General features: G+C 41.7%; 1 protein-coding gene across 1 annotated transcript in view; it reads left to right on the top strand.

Annotated features, from left to right (window-relative positions):
- Etf-QO (electron transfer flavoprotein-ubiquinone oxidoreductase) overlaps window positions 1–19,621 on the top strand; it is a 175,728-nt gene extending 156,107 nt beyond the window's left edge. Inside the window, exon 11 of the mRNA XM_071596964.1 lies at window positions 16,918–19,621. Within this exon, the coding sequence (XP_071453065.1) occupies window positions 16,918–17,087 (170 nt within the window). The 3' untranslated portion in view covers window positions 17,088–19,621. The remainder of the gene's footprint in view (window positions 1–16,917) is intronic.
- The last annotated feature ends 248 nt before the right edge of the window (window positions 19,622–19,869 follow it).

The following is a 19,869-nucleotide window of genomic DNA, read 5'->3' as shown; positions in this document are numbered from 1 at the left end:
GCAGAAGTTACAGGAGAGGCGATATATAATATTTTTTGAGGTACAGGTGGCGAGTGGTTGGGAATTGGTACTGAGTGAGGGGGAGGGTCTTAAAAGATGACAGCATTTGCAGCGTGGGCGGTTGCATGGTGCGGATAGGGGCGGGGGAGAGACGGGGGTGCTTGAAGTTGGATTTGTGGACTTAAAGATGTCTCGCAGGTTCGACGGGCGTTTAAATGAAACAGAGGGACAGTGTGGGAACAAAAGTGATGTGGACTGAGTGTTATTGATAATTTTGATAATTGGGAAGAGGTCACGGATTAGATGTTTAATTTTGTGTGTTCCGGGGAAGAAAGTGGTGATAAGATTAGGGCATTTTGGGCGGTTTGGTTTGGGGAGGGGAGTGTATTGTGTTGACGGTTTGAGGATTTTACTGTTTAGCAGTTTTTCGGGGTACCCACATTTTCTGAGGGATTCATGCAGCTGGTCCAAGTATTTCTGTTGGGAGGGGGTGTTATTGCAGAGACGGAAGCCACGGATAGAGAGTGAGAATGGGATGGAGCGCTTTGTGTGAGGAGGATGGCAGCTGTCGAAATGAAGATATTGTTGCTTATTGGTTGGTTTAATGTGGACTGAAGTGTGAAACGTATTGTTTTGGAGGTGAATATCGATATCTAGGAAGGTAATATTCGAGTCGGATATAGAAGAAGTGAATGATACTGAGGAGGAGGAGTTGAGAGAGGAAATGAAAGAGGATAAAGTTTCATATATATATATATATATATATATATATATATATATATATATATATATATATATATATATATATATTTGTAATTCCTTTATCTTTTTATGCTTTTTGAGATGGAGTACTCTAACATAGGGAGTGCTCTTATACAGTCGTTAAATCTCAATGGTGGATTCGACAGTTATAATACAAGAGAGATTCTATAACTCTTTGCTAGCGTGAGAATCCTATGGTAGGGGATCCGGATGGTGCGGTGGCTAAGGTAATGGCTTCCCATCCTGAGGGCCAGGGTTCGAGTCCCGGTGACGGCATATTTTTCAGTTGTGTCCCAATCCCTACTTGAGGTGCTTTGTGGAGGGCACCGGGTACGTCGTGTTTCTTCTTTCCTTTCCATCCCTAATGGCGCAAATGGCGAGCTGTCGGTCGCCTGCCATAAAAACTACTAACTGCTGAGTTCTATGGCAAATGGCACGAAGTTTTGACGATTGAAGATGTTCGTGATGTTCGATTGAAGGGTTGGAGGCTTAGGTGTGGGATAAGGAAAAAAATGTAATAGAATGAGAAGAAAAAGAAGTGATAGGCATGGTAAGTGATGGGAGAAGGTTTTTGAGAGCGATCTGAAGGAAGGAAAATGTACGAAGAGACAACTGTTGAAAGAAGTGATTAAGAGGAAAACATCGGGTAACCGAGGCAAAGAGAGGAAGAGATTAGAAGTGCTAGGCTAAATGAAAGATGGCCGATTAATGGTTTACAGTAATTTGAGGCTTTGGGGTATTTAGTGTCTTCTTTTGCGGGGATTAGAAATGTACTGTACTTAATCATTGTGTCAATCCAAAATATACCTTGGCGAGCGTGTTGCTGCTAATAAAGCATTATACAGTTTTCCCTTTCAATTCCAATAAATCCTGATATTTCAGTATTGATGAAGTTCATTTGTCTATGTATTTTAACATTCCTTGCAGCCTCAATATTCTATTATTAAAATATAATGTCTTTTTCAAGCATCTGATTTGAGGTAATAGGCCATATGTATTATGGCAGGTCGTCCAACTAACACGAAAAATTCCATTTTCTACGTTGTAACACTATATTCAAGCAAAGACCAGACTTTCTGAACGTTATGAAATTTTTGAAATACTATGTGCGCGAATTTCTAAAAATGACTGAAAAAGTATGGGAGGTTTTTTCGCTGCAAACTGCTAGGCACATTTGCAGACTATTTATCTTATATTCATTTTTAATAGATTAATTATCAGCTATTTTTATCGTTTTAATTGTGTTTTCATTTTTCTGAATTAAGGCGTATTTCTAATTCCAAGGCGAGCATTGCTCTAGCCGTACTTAATACTAGTTAATGTTTCTGCCCCCTTTAGATATGCGGATACCACCCAGGATTAAAGTATTATGCATTTTAGTCTGAAAAAAATGCTAAAACGTAAAGCAAAGTAATTAACGTCAAATAACTTCTTAGAGAATTTGCGATAATTATTAATTTCTTCTCTTGTACATGTATCTAGCCAGGAATGTAAGTTTTGTTTATGTGTTTTTCTATTACCATATCTTGTGACTTTTGTTTGTGTTTTCTTTTTCATCTATTTCTGTAGCAAGCCGACGTTGTTAGATTGTGTTCTACTTAAAGTTTCAATTTTTCTTATCATTAGCTTCTGACGTCTTTATTTCTTTTATATTAGTTAATGTATTTTGGTATGAGTCTTTCCATCCATACCTCACGTCTGTTCGATTGTTTTGATTGAGAAATAAAGACTTGTTTTCCTTTTAGTACATTAGACGGTTAACACTTAACTTACTTATTATCCTTGGGCATGGCCTCGGTACGTTTGCATTGAAACTTTCCGGACCTCGTGCGTTCATTCCCTTGTAGTTGAATTAATAATTACTATTCCCAGGAAACTTTCTTGTAGTATCGAGATTGTTCATGAATATGCTTCCTAAAGTGGTAATCATAGCGTGACAGTTTTTGTATTGAGTAGTCTGAATTCTGGAATATGGATTCTTCTTAGAGCAATGATATCGTAACGCGATCAAAAAACTTACTTCAACGTGTAATGCCTGCTGTTTGTCCTTCCCAAAGACTTAAAAGTTCTCACAACCATTACTACATCCAAAATAACCTTCTTAGGAAGTGTGAGTACTGATGATTCTCGGAAGACGGGGTGCTTCGATTGGTCTCGGGTCGGCATCTCAGTCCCTTGTCCTCCTTCCTCCTCGATCTTTTTTTACGACTTATTCCCTCCTTTCCCCCCATATCCCCTTCTTCCCTATCCCGGCGATCCTTCCTACCACTTGGGTAATGCTCCGCCGAGGAAATACGACGTTTTAAGAAGCAATACTTCCTTTTGAGTCTCCTATCCCTTCGATGCAAAAGCGTGCATGAGGCTCCAGTGCACTGAGTGACTAGTAGATGTGGCTAAGGTGGAACGGTAGCCGGCGGGGAGGGGTCTTATGTCCCGCTTCGGTGGCCCTAGTGCTCTCGCGGGGAGACAAACGAATGGTCTGCGGCGGCCTGGATGGATGGGGTGTGGTCGAAGTGGAGGAGGAAAGATGGGGGTTGTTAAAGGGTGTGGAATCCGGAGGTGAGGGCGTTTGAGGGTGGACCTTGAGGAGATAGGGGTGGGGTGGAAGATTTTTGTGCAAGGGGGGAGAGAGACCGTCCTTTCGATTGAGCTCGGGGAATAGATGGATGAGTCGTCGTAGATTGGATTCAGTGCCCGTCCCACACCACTTACGATCTCCTCGCTCTCCCCCACCTCTCTCCCTCATATTTCTTCTTTCCTGCCGCACATTGTTGCTTCCCCGATGCTTATGCCTCCTTCTCATCTCTCCAAATCATCACTATCCGTGGTTTTCTTTCTTTTCTCATTTTCGCTTCAGTTTACTGGGGATGCCTTATGTACCTTTTCATGCCTAGATTGATATTACTAAGGGAATCATTATTTCATGTTACTTACGAGTCCAGTTTATTCTTTTTTCCTGTCTGTTTTTATTTTCTGCCGCTCATTTTTGTCCCATATGAAATTGAAGAATTATTTTGGCCACATGAATTAAGCTATGTGTCAATAAAAAAAGCTCTATGGCAAACTATTATCCTAGCCTTCAACATTTTTTCATTTAAAGGAAGGTTCTAATTTATCGTAGCAGCATGCGTCCCCAGAAATAGAAATTCTGTGACAACTTAAATGATTTACATAACCCTATTTCCATCATAATTTTAGCTGAAGTTGAATTTAAGTCTCTAGGTAGATTTAAGGAGAGGAAAGAATTTTGTAGTTGGGGTAGTAGATTGATTTTTAAAACTAATCTGTTTCTATTGCAATGGCAAAAAAAATGTTGTTCATTTAGGAGAGAATTTAAGGGCGTTGTAGTCAGTCGTAAACGGGAGAAGTAGTTAGCCTTTAATTTCCTTCTCGCGTATTCAAGAAGTAGAATAAATAGTAGTATTGAGGGGAGGCGACCGACAGCTAAGGTCATTTGCGCCATAGGGGATGGACAGGAAAGGATGAAGGGTGGAGAGAAACCCGGCGTCGGCATTAGCCTACTCTTTGCGAAAGGCGCCGAGGGGTCCGCAGTATAACGTCCCATCCGACGGACGGCGTACTCACTCAAAGTGCCCTCCACAAAGCACCTCAAGTAGGGATCGAGATACCTCAGAATAATATTCAAAACCGCTGGGATTTGACCCCGCGCCCTCAGGGTGGGAAGCCAGTAAGTTAGCCCCCGCACCATCTTGATCCCCTTAATAATTAAAATCTTAATGATAAATGTTTAATATTTTAATAAACACTTCTTCAGATGAATAATTATTCAACTGATCACTGGTCAATGATGCATTTATTTTAAATTTGTATCGCTTGATATTGATATAAGTGTAGCTAGATTTAAATTTTTATACTATAATTTTGTGTTGAATCACGATAGCTATTACGACTGCGAATGCGTTGGGTATTTTTCTAAAAATGTAGCTTTTGTGCACGCCTGGCAATATAGTTGAACCATTAATTTACAGTGAACTATTTGGTTTCTTTTACGTGGAATTCTCATATTATTTCGCGTGGATAATTTCGTAATATTTTTTACGGTAACGAAGCGATTTAAGAATAATAAATTTCTCGTGAACCGGTGACTGACAATGACAGGAAAACATTTTATATCTTTTTGGCATTTCTCAAAATTGATTTTTAGCTTCGGCATGAGTTCCATGCAGAAACTAAAAATTCTTTCATGAGTTAGTAAACATAAAATGCGTCTGCTTTTTGAAGTACTTTCACCCATTTAATGGAATTGGCCGAGGATCACTGCGACGTAATCTTAACACGACTGAAAAGTTTAGTTTATTCATTTATTTGTCACCTTTAAATTTGTTTTGCATCTAGTAGTAGTGATGGTAATATGCCTTTAATATACTTTGCCACCCTGTGTATCGTTTTTGACGGCGTTCCCAGGAAAGGTATTAATTCAAATATCGTAAATGAAAATGGAGTTGCTTTGTCCAATAATCTTCCTTCGTCTCCCATCCATCATCCAGCTTTATCTCTTGAGCTGGCATTTATTAGATGTTAAGCCCAAACAAATGAAGGGATTGCCGCGAGCGCCATAAATCCATGCCGCCAGCAGGATTTAAATAAGTTATGCAAGTGGGTGAGGCGTGGAATCGCCTCTCCCGACTCCGCTACCTTTTTCAGGCGCAAATAATGTGGGACCGAAGAACTTATCTGTAGAATTGCCGGAGAATTAATTGGCTGTCTTACTTTCTACTCAACTCTTTCTCTTTTCACTCTTTCGCTTCTCTCCATAAATGTGGCTCTCAGCTAAAAGTAATAGTAATGCGTTCGCTTTTATTGCATTTATCTCGTAATAGAAAGGAAACTGTAAATATTGCTTATGTTTATCTCTCGTGGTGAAAGTTGGAGAGTTCCAAAGTGATCCCCTACTATATCCATACCCTGGCAGTCTGCTCTTTAAGTTAAAGAGTCCCTTTTCTCTCGGCCGCTGCACGTGATTTAGAATCGAGGAGGCTGGAGTCCTTTCAGACCGCCTTTTCCTCTTTGTATCTTTTTTTTCCCTTCTTTTCTCCTTTGAAGATACTAAAACGTTATCTTCGCAAAATGGGTCCCAACAGTATATTTGAACATCCACTGGATCTTCCGTAATCACTCGATTCCTTTATTCGCTCATTTTCTTCCTCGGGAATAAATAAGGCGTGGGAAGGCATGGCGGGGGGATAGTCGCAAGCGGAGAAGGGAGGAGATTGAGCGGTCTTACAGTAATTCTTCTCGTCCATTTCGTATTATTTTCCCCGAGCCCTCTCTTCTCATGTGCCAGTCTTTCGCTCCTCTCCGGCGGCGTAATAGCGAGCGGCCCCGCACAATAAAATCAGTGGAAGGCGGCCTTTTTTTTCGGTTGGCAAGGGAGAACCCTTCAATAGTGGTTTTGGGGGAGGGATGGAGAGCGCAAGGAAAGTGAGACGGCCGCATTCAGCGAGTGCTGATGGTGTGGTTCGCCTACCTTCGCGTCTCCAATCGGTCTCGAAGCCTTATCACTTAAAACTCCTTCTCTTCCCCTAGCGTGTTTTTCCTATAAAATACGAAAATCGAGTATTTCTTCTCCCAAGACCGTTTCTACCCACATTTTTTTTCCCTGCCGACCAATACCTCTTCTTTTGGAGCTCACATCCTTCTGAGCTGGATTTTTTTCATTCCTTCCCTCCATTCCTGTCCATCTTCTCTCCCCGGAATCATTTTTATGTTTTTATTTGTTGTTGTCTGGGTGTTTTTTCGGAAGGTGGTCGGGTAAGAAGCCTCTATCTCAACGATTCTCTTAGAAGGATGGGGCTTGTGTGTTGGTAGTATTAGGGAAAGGAACAGTGGAGGACATTGGAACATATAAAAAAGTTTTATTTCCTGGGCAAGGAGCGACACCGGTGAAATAAGACGCAATTTTGGGCGGTGATATTCGAGTAGATCAAGTTTGAAAATCCGATCGTCGTCCATTGAAGGGTGGAATCCTGTGATTGATTAAAGTATTTCGTGAGCATTTTATGGTTTTTTTAAAATACCATTTTCGTCTTGAAATTCATTTAACCTTAGATAGAGGTAGATAATAAGGTTTAAATGTACTACACTCGAATTTTTTATTGAATTAGTTGCGATAATAACTCAATGTGAATGAAATTTTCTTTTATTCTAATCAGGATTTTTTTAAATATGTTAGCATAGATAATATAGTATTTATGATAGGAAGGTCGTGTACATTGAAGCATTCCTTCGTTTCACTTACCATAATAAACCTTAAGAATATGGGTTCATATCGGGATTTCGTAAACATTGACACAAATTCCTCAGAAAAGAAGTGGGAAATATTTTCATTTTGCATGTATATTCGCTGTTCTTCTCTCCCACCAAAACCATCTTTCTGCCTCCACCCGGCCTCCCATCCACAAACCACCTTTCACTCTCCAACCAAATGACTGGGGTTTTAGACCGGGGTGGCGCTAGTGTTCTGTGTGGAGACGGAAAAAACTATTTATGGCGTCTTTGTAGAGATGGGCCCCGTCTGCGTTGTCCGCGTTTTGTGGCGCCTATATTTTACCTCTTCCCCCTACCCGCCCCACCTCTCCTTTTGAGAGAGAGAGAGAGAGAGACCCCTCTCAATTTGTCTCCCCACCCCAATAAAACCCCTCCCCCGATACCGCTATCTCACCTTCACTCCACCCATCCCTCTCCTCCCACAGTCACTTGTTTTGTTCACGTCGGCCATCCCTCTTCCTCTTTTCCCCTCCCTCCCCATTTCACCCTCCCTCCAGTGCTCGTCCCTTGTTGACTCGTGGTATTTCTGGTCCGTATCTCTTATTTTCCTGCTGCTCTGGGACGGGGTAGAGTGGAGGATGCTGGCAGAGGGGCGAGGGAAAGAGGTGGGCAAGAAAGAAGAGGGTTGGGAATTTGAAGGGGTTTTGAGGTCCACGTCCTTCCACCCTCCGTTTCCGTCATGCTCCCTCCCTCGCCCATCTCCGGATGACTCCGTTACCCCATCCCGATTGCGGATTGGAAGGTGTGGCCGGATGGTGACTAAGGTACCGGTCAAACGATCTGATTGCCTTGCCTCCTACGTTTTGCGGCGGTGGTCAAGAAGACCGGGGGAGGAAATTAAGGGTCGAATGAGTCGAGTTGTTTGTTACTGTCTGGCTCAAATGATCCCAAGTCGTGTGGGTTGGTTGTCGTTTTTAACTTGCGAATTGGTTAGTTGATAAAATCAATGCATGGGCCTATAGTGTATATCACTTGAAGGACGTAACAAAATGCCATTAATGGATGTGCGAATGCAGTAAAATATGAGTTTAGCATTCCCTTGGGCCTTGATTTTGGGATTTTTAATTTTCTTATATGATTGGAGTTATATTACAGTGGTTATCATTCCCGGCAAAAATTCTTGAATTTAGTCAGCACCTCGGAAATGATCGCCTAGAAATTCACAGAATCGTTTGGATGTACTAAATTAAGTGCTGTTGAAGCCTTCCTTTCTAGAATTATAGCGCGCTCAAGTTGTGGTAGTTCTGTGTTGTGTGTGTTTAAACGTTTTCTATTCACGTACCAAGCGTTTTGGCTTTGTTTTCTGACTTGCTCATATCTCAGATCTGTTAGAAATCATTCTGTTGTGAACTTATACGAGGCTGGTATTCTTTTACAATTTTTATTCGATCATTGTCCAGTTATTTGATTAATTACCCTTGTTAAAAACAGTCTTCTTGTTCCTCTAATACCTCTAATATCGTTGTTTTACTAATACCTTGACTTTGAAAATCAACGGTCATTATCCTTTTACACATGGTCCGTACGGGGATACAAGAGTCAATCTCTAGTATTCCCGTTCTTAAAGGTTTTAATTTTTTATATTATTATTTAATAAAGAATTCCTAGAATGTTTAGGCAAAATCCCAGCTAACCCAAATAAAGTACGGAAGTGAAAACATTCTTACAGAAATTATAACACGAGAATACGTTTTTTTTTAACCTGAAGTATTTCATCCATTGTCCATGAATACGAAAATGTTCAGGATGATACGCGGAAGTTTTCCGTCAAAGTGTGCAGATTTGTCTAGTTATCCATGGATTGAGCACAGTAAGGCCGTTTTGTGCGAGGGACGTCGTACTCGAGTGATAGAGGTAGCAGTTTATTCATGAAAAATAATATCCCGAACTAAGCCAAGAGGAGGCAGCTGCAAATCACGTACATTCCGTTTACGATCCAGCCATTTCATCTCAATTGGGCACAAGCTTAAATGTTTGTGTACGTGTATAATGGCGAGGCTGTCGCTCTCCCTGGATTTTCTGACATTTATTGCCTCCATTTTCTGCACTTACTCCCTTTTTCCTTGCCTTGTCTCTTTTTGACCCTATTCATTCAGAGCGTAAATTGCAGCTGCAACTCTTCTCGTCCCTAAAATTAGGCTTTCAGTTCCAATTTTGATAGTATTTGATCGGGTTGTAACCTGTTTTTAAGGAATCCATTGTTAGTATTTTCCCTGGAATACATTTTTAACTGTCTTTGTGAATCAGCTGGTTGACATGCGCGAATGAATTTTTAATATTCAACTACATTTTATTGAGTGCAATTTGTTTGACGTAGTAACCCTTCCACCTCGGACGATTAAAAAAATTTAGAGAAAAAGTTTTACGCAAGTGAATCAGTTAGCTAGAATGTTCCTGGTGTGAGGAGGTAGTCCAAAACATAGCTTCAAAAGAACCAAATGGCTGTTGAATAAAATATAATTTCTCTTCCCACCTATTTTGTTTGAAAGGTGTCATTTTTTCTAAAAACTCTGATATACATTTGTTACTGGAGAAGTAGTATTTTTGGAATGGTTAATGGTTGTCCCCAAGGTAAGATACAGGGTTCGTCCGGAAAATAAGTGTACTGATTTTTTCCCGCTGCTCCATGCGCGCCCAGCACCGCTCTGACGGGCTGCGATTGGAGGGGGGTATGTTGGCAAGCGACGCTGAAAAAGGCAGTCGGCTCTGAGCTGTGGTGTAGTGAGAAGCTCTGTTAACGCGAACCTCCACGCTCGACCCACGTCACGGAACGCGATGCCGAAGTTTTTGGACCAGCGTTATTCCATCAAATTTGCGGTAAAGCTTGGGAAATCGTCTACCGAAACTGTCAGTATGATTAACCAGGCTTACAGGGAGTCAGCCATGTCCAGAAACATGATCTTTCGGTGGCACAAGATGTTCGTGGAGGGCAGAGAAGAGGTCGACGACGAGTCTTCGAGAGGTTCCCGATGATGCTTTCGCGGGAGCGTTCCAGGAATGGGAACGCCGCTGGAACAAATGTATCGACTCACAAGGGTCCTATTTTGAGGAATATTAGCTTAAGATATGTAAAAGTGTAATACATTTTTTTCCTGAGCTCAGTACACTTATTTTCCGGACGAACCCTGTATTACCGTGGGCCAGAGTCAGTATGTTCATAGCAGATTGGGATAATGGAAGGGAAAGTTGAAGTAAATACCGCGTGAAGTCTTATATATATATATATATATATATATATATATATATATATATATATATATATATATATATATATATATATATATATACGTAAAACAGAAGTGCACACAGAGGCTTAGGGGATAAACATTAAATATGGAAGTATGGAGGGCTGCAGTAAAACAGTCTTAGAACTGAAATACTGATTATGATAATTTAGGGTTCATAGGACTCAATGTCTTCTGTGGTGTCAATGTTGTATAGCCGTTTAAATGAAAGAAAACTTGGTAATGAAGCTTGAGATAGACCTTCTTTCTCATTCAAGAGGAAATAGAAAATGGGGATGAATTAATTTTGTAAAGCGTGTTAACTGTGTGTGAGTGAGTTGGTATCTTTTTAGTTAAAATTAATGTCATCGAATGTGCATATTTTTCCCTTTTCTTTCAACTTATTCTTTCAGAGAGTTTGTAATTGTTTCGCTGGATTCACTTGAAATCTATGCCCACCTTGCAAACATCTTGATATTTATTTTCTTTCAGAGAAAAAAATATCCATAAAAACTCTCTACGCTGTTATTTGGATTGTCTTTTTCTTATACGAGAACGATGGATTAATTAAAAGTGAATACGGACTTTGATGTTTGCATAAAATAAAGGAATTCCGTATTGTGGGAGGAAGGCCTACGACTTTTTTTTATCCCTTTCCTTGTAAATTCTCCTCTTCCGTTTTTACTCTAAATTCCGCCACTTCCTGTAATTCCATTTTCATATCTCTTCCCATGGATGTCTGTAGTCGTCTTATTTGCCCACGCTTTTTTTTCTCCCTTCTTCTGTACTTTTTTCCCTTTCAGTGAAAGTGGACAGAGAGTAAATTTTAGTGTTTGGATTTTGAAATTTCATAAGAGTATGGAGATAGGAAAGGCTTGGTAAGAGTTCGTGAGTGAGAGAGATGTATAGAAGCTTTTTGGGTGTAAATTACGAAGGGGGTGAGTCCACGTGGATAGGAAACATAAGGAAAATGAGTGCTCAGAGGTGGTTTTCGTCGAGGTGGGTGGGCAAATGTATTCGCAGTATTTGATTACTGGCTTGTGAGATAACAAGGGAAAATGAAATGGGCGTGCTTCGTTGGCGATATTAATTAATGTTAGCTCTCAGAGCATTTTGTATTTATTGTATTTTCTTCGCTTCAGATTGTAGAGCGAGCACACATCTTTTGAGATGTGTGTTAATCTAGTGTGTGATATCAGCCTTTGCTAGGACTGCCTACTACCTTGATCAAAAAGTTCCCGGAATAACCACCGTGTGGCGCTCCCATCGTTCCGATTTGAGTTCTGTTTTTTTTGTTAAATTGGTACATCTGTTGTTGATATTCTCTTTAAATCTTAGTGTCATAACTTGACATTTGCAAAAGTTACGTAGCCAAGAGTACATCTATCTCTGTGTGTGTTGGCGATTTTTTACAATTGCAGAAATGGATTTAAATTTGCAACAACGAACTTGTATTAAATTTTGCGTAAAAAACGGATTTAGTGGCGCACGGACGTTGGAAATGTTGGAAAAGTGTTTCGGCAACGATTCTCTAATACCAGTGGCACGAGCGGTTCAGAAGTGGTCGTGAGTCAATCGAAGATGATGAACGCAGTGGCAGACCATCGACATCGAAAGTCGGTGAAAAAATTGATAAAGTAAAAGAAATGTTGGTCAATAACCGCAAATTAACCATCAGAGAAATAGCGGAGGACTTGAACATTGCCTATGGATCCGCCCAAGACATTGTGGTTAATGATTTGGGTTTCCGTCGTGTAGCAGCAAAGTTGGTGCCAAAAGACCTCAATTTCATGCAAAAAAGAGACCGTGTTGACGTCGCAAAAGACATGATTTGCGAGGCTGAATCCGATCCCACATTCATCAAAAGGATCATTACTGGAGACAAGACGTGGGTTTATGAGTACGACACGCAATCCAGACATCAGGCAAGTGAATGGCGTTCACCAAATGAGCCGAGACCAAAAAAACCACGTCGTTTTCAGTCAAAAAAGAAGGCAATGCTGACGGTTTTCATGGATTACAACGGTGTAGTGCATCATGAATTTTTGCCAGAAGGCCAGACAGTAAACAAAGAGTATTATTTGGGTGTTATGAGACGTTTGCGTGAAGCAATTCGCCGAAAGAGACCAGAAATGTGGGCAGAAAACTCGTGGATTTTGCACCATGATAACGCACCGTCGCACAGTGCTATCATTATTCGTAATTTTTTGACGAAAAATGCAACAAATACCATCCAACAGCCACCGAATTCACCTGATTTGGCTCCCTGTGACTTCTTTCTGTTCAATCGAGTTAAAAAACCATTACGGGGAACGCGTTTTAGCAGCCGAGAGGAAGTAATGGAAAAATCGCAGGAAGCACTGATGGACATACCGAAAACCGAATATAAAAAATGTTTCGAGGATTGGATCAAGCGCTGGCATAAGTGTGTTGCAGTCGATGGGGATTACTTTGAAGGGGACAATATAGATTTAGATGAATAAACTTGTATTTTTAATATTCTGAATAAATTCCGGGAACTTTTTGATCAAGGTAGTATGAATCGTGTGCATGCTTTATGTAGCATGTGGATTTATTACGGTCCCACAGCTTGCATTGACAATTTTATGATCATTTTTATTCGTGGAATTGGTGAATCAGGTGACGAGGAAAACAGCGAGTATTCCGGGGTAGCCTTCGGGAGGTGCAACCCGGAAATAGCTACATCGTTTTCCTATCATCTAACTATTTCGAACAATTTATTTAGTCTTAAAATTTATAGGAAAAAGTTAAATTGAAATCTCTCCTTTTCTCTTTGCAAATCATACTCTTTGAAGTCAGACTATGCTGTTAGAAATAAACTTGACCCTGATGTCTGGATGAAGTAAATGCTATTCTGTATTTACTTTCATGAACGAGTGATGCCCTATTAATTAACTGCATGGTAACAGTGTCCAAGGGAATGATTTCCGAAATTGTTTTTTCTTCCGTTTTCTGTGTTCCTTCATTCCATTTTATTGGTCATAGTTTTTCATTAAAGTAGCTACTGTTAAAGTTTGGAATGAATCTCTAAGTAGGGTCTTCGTTTTTCATTGTAACACTCCTGATAAATGTTAAATTAATTTGCTTGTGAACTTTTAAAACCATCGGCTGCTTTCAAGGTAGAATGTTTTGATATGAATCAATATCTTAGGCTGCAACGTTTAGAGACACTTTTCCGAAGAAACGCATTTTCGTGTAATATTTTACAGTGCTGAGTTGATAGTCTACATGAAGATAGAAATAGTTCATAAAATCCAAATAAATCGTTCCAATTATAAAAGAGTGCACCAATTTATTTTCACGTCAGTCTCATACTGATCACAAATTATTATAATCGCTTCTTTCAAGAGCCTTCTAAAAGTTGGGCTATTTTCCCCGAATGTACCTTTGTACATGATTCATATACTGTAGTGGATATAACTTTATTCAAAATAAATTGGATTCGATTATTTTCGTAATAGACGTTAGGAGGTCTTGGAAACAAGTTTTGACCATTTTCTCGATTGCATATTTTTTCGCACGAATAGCCTTATTTATGGTTGTGATTGAAATTCATGTTTGGCTGCATGCTCGAAAAGTGTTTATTTGACATGAGAAATTCTCGATTTGTATGTAATAATTACCTTTGATAAAAAAGAACTGATTTTGACTTGGGATAAATTCATCCACCACCTGTAAAATTTTACTGATAGTAATTTTAGTGCTTCTTTGATTTTTACACTATAAATTTTTAATTCCGTAACGTCGCTTGATTTAAAATTGTTATTAGCATTTTACTACCGCGTAAGCTGATCTTTCTATAAAATTAACCTTAAAAAGATATGTTTTTATACAATCAGATGTTTACAATGAATACACTGAGATGTAAGACAAGATCTGCATCAGTTAAGTTTGTCAAGTTTTTTTATATGTAACTCTGTTTTTATATAAGTTATAACGAAATATGACGTGTACGAGTTGCCGTGGGATGAGCTTTATTATTTTGGGTAGACAAAACGCATCTATAGCCATTCTCGCCACTTAAACCGGTTGCAAATCGGAATCCAGTTTAATATTTATTGAATTATTTCTTGAAACTAATCATTATTTGCTGTCTAGGGGTATCGTAGGATAGCCTTTACAGCTTCGTCTCTTCTGCCGTAAAAACTTGACTACAATAGCTAGCTCTGTGGCCCCGCTCTTTTTCTTTTAGCCCCGCTGCCATCCGCCATCTCCCCTTTTACACCTCCCTTCCTTCCAGCAGCTCAAGCCATTCCTCCCTGTCCTAACGCTTGGAGATTTATAAACCTAGCCGTCGAAATACCCGTCGCCCACCAATGCTTATCCGCGGAAACCAATTCGGTTTGACTCACGCGCGTCCACTATTCCCCTTGTTTTACGGCTGAGCATCCATCTGCGGTCCTGACCACCGACTTTTCTTTCTTTTTTTGCCGTCCATGGCTCCTCCCCATCCTCTTTCGCCCTTCCACGCCAGTTGAGGGACAGCCGATGATGCATGCTGGAATGGAGCAGTTGGGCAGATGAATGGTGCTTCTTCCTGTAGTGTACGTGTAGTACTGGGCTCAAAAATCCCATAGATGGGAGCGTCTATGACGGTGCCGAACGGTCAATTGCCAGCGGAGAGCGGCTGGGCAAGTTCTTCGTCCTATCGTTTGCTCACATCTTTTCTATCTTTTGAACAAACCGGTAGGGATCATTTTGCAGCAATGATTGCACTTTGCTTAAATCGCCTTTATGGTTGTTAGGTCTATCTGGCGCAAACTCTGGTGCTTTCTTGTTGATGGTTCTCTGCATTATGTTGGGATCATTAGAAAAAAACATTTTAAGCCGGGGGTCAGTTTCGTTCTTCATTTTTGAAAATTATAATGGCGTCCTTACTAATAACTTCCGTTAAAAACGTACTCGTATCGTTCTATTCGAATGAATGGCTAGTTAAAGGAGTATCACCCATTATTTGTGGACAGATATGAGGACCGAGCTGTTAGTTTTTGTCTATATCTTCTTATGAATTTTTATTTTATTATGAGAGCATTTTGTAATATTATTCATTGGAAAATCCTTCACGAACAGAACTTCTACAGCGTTCTTACATGTGTTTCCACGTTCAGCGTAACATGTGCTGTGATTTAAGCCATTATTTTAGACATAATTTTGACATGAAGTACTTCCAAAGGTTTTGAACCTTCTAGATGACAAGGGTATCTATACAAAACAGAACTTTTAACTCCTACGATATATTTTTGCTTAGTTAATCTCATGTTAATACATCTGGCATCACGTATTAATGGCCTTTTTTAGTAATTCTTCTGTTAAGAGCTTCATAGTACCGTCGAGGATATATTAAAATTGTGTTATAGCATAGTAATATCAACGGCATTATACTTGAAATGGCTTCTAATTCTCACGGATAAACTAGAAGTATCAAGATAGTTATCAGCGCCGAATTCCTTGTAACATTACCATTTATTTCATTCGCAGCAATCTGTGGCTCAAAAATAAAACAAATTGGTTGTTCTTATAAGATTCCTTTTTTACCTGTTTGATAATTTTAGGTTCGCGATAATAATGCGTCGTAGCATTCACGGAGTCCTAACGAAAAATCGGTGGTGATAAATGACGATTGGCTTTTAGTTGACCTGTAATGAATTCTATTTTACCAATATTATTTTGGGGTTTTAGTGGTATTGTTGTAGTTTGGAGGATTTGATGTGAGGCGTCATAATATTCGGACATGGTCAGCTTTCCCGACTCTTTATATGGCACAATCAATTGGAGCCCTTTTGTGGCCATGCGGTTTTTTGCTGGTACTCATTCCCGTCAATCGTGCGCTCTTATTTATATTGTGTCAATCGCTTCCCTTTTGAGTGTTTCTGGCATGCACGCGTTGGTTTGGCGTCGCTTGACATACCCGAGCTGAGTTTTCAATCTCTCACCCTCTTCGTGCCCTTCGAAGCTTCAGCGTTCCCGGGTGGTTCCGACATTTCAGACCCTCTGCTCTGATTCATTAATAGTATTAGTTTATTATTATTACTTTTACCATCCCCTTCTCTGTAGTTGCTTCTTGCTAGTAAATTGGCCGATTTTTCATAGACCTACGTTTCAATCGAGTTTATTGCGTGCCCATAAATATGTTGTAAATATGCCAATTATGTAAATAAGTTATCCTTAGTGTTCCTTAAAATGGGTTACTTGATTCTCACACTGTGGACTTCAGTGGCTACGAATCTTGCGTTAAGGTGGACCATGGTTTTCACTTCCAGATAACTAATACTTGAATTTCACAAGGTATTTTACGTAAAAAGTTGGTCCTTCGCTTTGTTGATATTTTTATTGTGTGCCGATTAAGAATTAGTGTTATTTATTTTTAAATATTTCAAAATAATGCATATTTCGCTGCAGCAATTGCTTAGAAACGTTTTCATTTGTAATTAATAAACTTGCACTTACATGTAATAGCTTCACTTTTGTATTCGTGTTTGAGGTGTTTCTATTAATTTTTCGAATCTCGGCTTTACTTGACGTCTAAATATTTTTAAGATATGTATTGTAAAATCAACTCATTTTCTAGCTTGTAGTTGAGCCCATATTTTGTGGTCAATTAAAAAATCATCTATTTTTCCAGGTGTTTACGAGTACGTGCCACTGGAGGGTGGAGCGGAGGGAGAAATGCGCCTCCAGATCAACGCCCAAAATTGCATCCACTGCAAAACGTGTGACATCAAAGACCCCAGCCAGAACATCAACTGGGTCGTCCCCGAAGGAGGCGGTGGACCCGCTTACGACGGAATGTAGGGCGTGTCCCAAGAGGGAGATGCCCGGAAAAGGGGGACGAAACCCTTTTCAAGATAAAGAGACTGCCTTCCTTCCATCCTTCTCCACGGAAACCATAACCGACCCTCCCTCTCTTGGCCTTGGTTGGTCAGCCTCTCCTGTTCCTTCATCTACCATGTACCAGGTACCTTTCCCTTACTTTAACTCTCCTTTTTTTTCCTTCGAACTTGGCCTCCCCCTGTCATTTTCGCTTCGTTCTTCCTCCCTTTTGGACCTCATTCGATCCCCTTCCCGAGTCTCCCCCATTGAACTCACCAGGAAGGAAACCGAGGCTATTAATCCCTTTAGAGGTTTAATAGGTTGGCGGTCGGTCAGTCGTATTAAGAGGGCGTACGCACAGGAAAAGGGCTCCGCTTAGGGAGACCGAAAGGGTTACAGGGAAAGGGAGTGAAATGGGGGATGAGAATGATGGCGGTGTTAGGTGGTCTGTGAAGGTTGGATGTGAGAGTACAGCGTGTACACCCAAGAGGAGTCTGGTGATGGAGGAACGACATCTTCTGCTTTTGATGGAACCTCACTCCTCTAATCCGTATTGCCTTTCCCTCTAAATTGTTAACTACTCCTATTTCTTCGGCGCATTTCTCTCCGGATCCCAATTTCCTCAGTGTTACAAAGATTTTCCCTATTTTCACCCGTCCCGTTCAGCGACGCAGCTCTTCACAACCCATCGCCATCTCTCTTTGTTCTCTTTTCCGGAACCCGGGTATGATGGAGATTGCCGTGGAGGAAAGGGTCACGAAGAGGTGCCCGTTTTGGGGGGAGGGTGGTGTCGAGCTCCTGAAAAAAAATGCAACCGCCGCTCATCATCGTCAGTCTTTGCCGTCCTGCAACGTGTCCGAACACACCTCTCTCATACTCCCGCTCGCTCCCCATGTGAAATTTTTTTTACGTACCCTGATATATATATATATATATATATATATATATATATATATATATATGTATGTATATATATATATATGTATATACCTCTTTCTCTCCTTCGCAATCCCGCCTCGACCCGGCGCCATTACTCGCAAATTCACTCTTCTGGCTTTCCCCTTTTCCGCTACCCACGCCGTAACATTTCGATGAGCCCTAATTACTTCCCTCGCGTGCCTGAATTACTCCCCTGTCATCCCCCTTTTGGGGCCGTCCCGGAGTCCCTGGGTGCTTCCTCCCCATCGCCCACCTCCCTCCTTCCATGCTCTCTTGTTCCCTCTTCATCCCCCACCCCCTTATTTTGGGGCTGGGGCACCCAGGGCACGGAGAGAGAGAGAGCGAGAAGGGGATGGTTTCGGGGGTGGTGCTGCGAGGTGCGTGGTGTAGTGGGGTGGGTGCGGTGGGAGGGTCCCCTTAAAAAGGGGTTAGGTGGTAAAAGGGAGGGAAATGGGTGGGTGGCAATTATTTCGGTGGTAGAACTGCATGAAGCGGGTTGCTGACCAGAGAGATGGAGAGAGAAGGCCGCCCTCCCACCCCGCCAATGAAATGGGCAGGATAAAAGGGGGTTCGGACGGTGGGCGCCTCTCTCTTCCGCCCCATTCTACACCCACCTCCTCCCCAGACCCCAAAGGAGGAGGAGGGGGGGTGGGGTTGGATGCCCGGGTCGGAGGGTCTGGAGGTGGGGGTTGGGAGAGAAAGGCGGCGCTAAACAGTGCGGTGTGGATACGGGGAAACGCGAGCGCGTATGTTTTGGGAGTTGAGGCTCGCCCCCACCAACATCAGCACGGTCACCACTCCTCCCCGCGCTCGCCAGCATCGCCGCCCGTCCTACCGTTCCGCCCGCCCCACCGGGGGTACTCCTACGGCCTACCGTGCCCTTCATATTCCCCTGGCGTTAGGCTGCTGCTCTCTTTGTGTGACAGCCCCGGCAACTGACGCCTCCCGTCCATCTCACTGTCGAAGTTCCCTCTCGTGTGCTCATCTAGCCTCGTCGCCTCTCCGACGGCTCCCGCCGCAAGAGCAGCTCCTACTTTCCTTGCCCGTGCCTCTTGACCCGTGTCGAAAATAGTTCTCCCGGAGGACGGCTGTTGTCCTACTCTGTGTGTCCCGATAGGGGCCGATGGTATCGCCACCGAAATTAATTTCCGTCACTTTTTCGATCTCGTCCTCTCATTTGGAAGCTATAGAAATTCAGCTGCGTAAACCCTTGCGCTTTTGAAAAAAAATTGACAGCTCGCGAAATGGTTAGGGTTTCGTAATTATCGCCACTTTTAAACGAAGAGGGGCGTATGATTCTGAATTGATTCGGAATAGAGTCGTATATAGATTTGTTGCGCGAATCCTCACCGTAGCTGTCATAGTCGCCCCCTCCCACATCCACGAGAGAAGTCGGGTGGAAGGAGGGGGTGCTCTCTCTTCCACCTTCCCAGCGTTCACTAAACCAATGCCCCTTGGCCCATCCCTCCCCTCTAGCCCACTAAACCCTCCCGCTTTTGTCGTGCTCGCCCCTCCCCCGTCCTTGTGAAAGGGAGGGGGTGGAGTCAGTGATGGAGGTAGCGGACTTTATTAAAACGCCCAAATAGAATTAGAATAGTAGGGAAAAATGTTCAATACAGGCTTGTTGTGGGTGGACGGGGAAGTCGCAGAAGGGGGCAATTTTTTTCGTGGGACATTGTTCTTTTTTTTTTTTTAAGGTGCTCGGGTGTTTTGCGTTGGAATCGGAAAAAAAGTGATGGGTGTCCCTACATGAAAATTATTTGAAAATGTTTCAATCGAAATTCTTGTTACAGCGAAACAATTTTTCGCTCGAATCTCCGCTATT

The sequence above is a fragment of the Hetaerina americana genome, unplaced genomic scaffold, assembly GCF_022747635.1.
Source record: "Hetaerina americana unplaced genomic scaffold, ioHetAmer1.1.p SCAF_8, whole genome shotgun sequence".
Taxonomy (NCBI): Eukaryota; Metazoa; Arthropoda; class Insecta; order Odonata; family Calopterygidae; genus Hetaerina; species Hetaerina americana.
The sequence above is the reverse complement of the archived record's forward strand: the minus strand, read 5'-3'. Positions and strand labels throughout refer to the sequence as shown.